This window comes from Myotis davidii, unplaced genomic scaffold (assembly GCF_000327345.1).
Source record: "Myotis davidii unplaced genomic scaffold, ASM32734v1 scaffold81, whole genome shotgun sequence".
NCBI lineage: Eukaryota > Metazoa > Chordata > Mammalia > Chiroptera > Vespertilionidae > Myotis > Myotis davidii.
In genome coordinates, this window is record NW_006291554.1 from 1,688,309 (window position 1) to 1,689,684 (window position 1,376).

The 1,376-nt window shown below is 58.4% G+C and overlaps 1 protein-coding gene across 1 annotated transcript in view; it reads left to right on the forward strand.

Moving 5' to 3' along the window:
* CLEC3B (C-type lectin domain family 3 member B) overlaps positions 1-1,376 on the forward strand; it is a 6,245-nt gene continuing 4,869 nt past the window's right edge. Inside the window, exon 1 of the mRNA XM_006765093.2 lies at positions 1-549. Within this exon, the coding sequence (XP_006765156.1) occupies positions 441-549 (109 nt within the window). The 5' untranslated portion in view covers positions 1-440. The remainder of the gene's footprint in view (positions 550-1,376) is intronic.

Below are 1,376 nucleotides of genomic sequence, written 5' to 3' on the forward strand. Positions count from 1 at the left end.
TCCCAACATCTGAGCAGGTTGGGTAAGTCCTGTAACCTCACTGAGCCTCAGTTTCTGCAACTGTAAAATGGGGAGATGGCAGGACTTCCCTCCTGTTGCTGTTGGGAAGCCTCTCTGAGCGAATTCCAGGGAAGGGCGTGACTCCACACCTGCCCTGGGTGTGAGCTCTGAACACTATCGTGTGTTTTTCAGAACCCTAGAAAATATTTTAGAAGGCAGGGCCAGATGCGGGGGGGCTGTTCCCTGGGAGGCGAGGCTCTGCAGCTCCCAGCCTTCCCCCTTCCAGGCGTTCCGTTTTGTTTTGCTTGGGTGCGCCCTCAGCCAAGTCTGGGAGGGTTTCCTGGACAGAGGTCCTCGCCTCGCGGCAGCTGCTGAAGCCGTGCAGCCCCGGTCACAGCGCCACTGCTCTCCCACTCAGGCGCACGGCAGGCGGCAGCAGCATGGAGCTTTGGGGGGCCTACCTGCTCCTCTGCCTCTTCTCCCTCCTGACCCAGGCCACCACCGAGCCACCGTCCCCCAAGGTCAAGAAGGCTGCAAACGCCAAGAAAGGTAAGGAGGGGGACAGGGCACCTCTCCATCTTCCAGGGAGCTGGTCGCCCTCTCCTTCGCTGGGTCCTTGGGTTCATTTTCCTTCTGGATGAGTCCGGAGAACGTTAGTGAAGTCCCCCTGGGGCCTGGGGGTGCTCTCCCTAGCAGGGGCGGCTGCCAGAAAGAACTGACTCTCACAGTCGGAAAGAACCTTCCAGATCATCAGATCCACTTCTCTCCCCCTCGATGTTTTAAAGAAATCAAACTTTTTGCTCAGCCGTCTGGAGATGCTCAGCCCTCACCGGAGAGAGCCAATGGCTCTGCTCTGCAAGCTCCGAACCTCAGGTTTCTTAGCTCTGAAGTGGGGACCTGGCCTTTGCCCCAAGGGTTGTCATGAGGATCTGATGATACAAAGCTTATAAAGTGCCAGGCACATAGGATATACTTGGTGCAGGAGGCGGGCAGGAGAAAGTTAATTCTTGGTTCCATAGCGTATCCCAGCCTTGGAACTCAAACCAGGACACCAGAAGCAGCTTTTCTTCCTCTGTCGCCCCTGGGGTTTGGGGTGTCTTTGGGTCACCTTGGCTGCGGCAAGGCCTGCCCTGGGAGCCTTGCCTGCAGTGAAGTCACCTCGAGCTATGTTGAGACAACACCAGTGAAGTGCCATGGCAATGGACGGGCTGTCACCCCCACAGGGCTCAGAGGCGGGGAGAGTTCCAGGCGCCAGGTCCGAGAGCACAGAAAACACGAAGCAGGGAGGGGCGTGTGGCCACCCTCAGGCCCCCCCGGAGCCTCCTCTGTCCGTGGCCAGTGGCCAGTGGCCGTGGGTAGTGGAGTATGTATGTAAA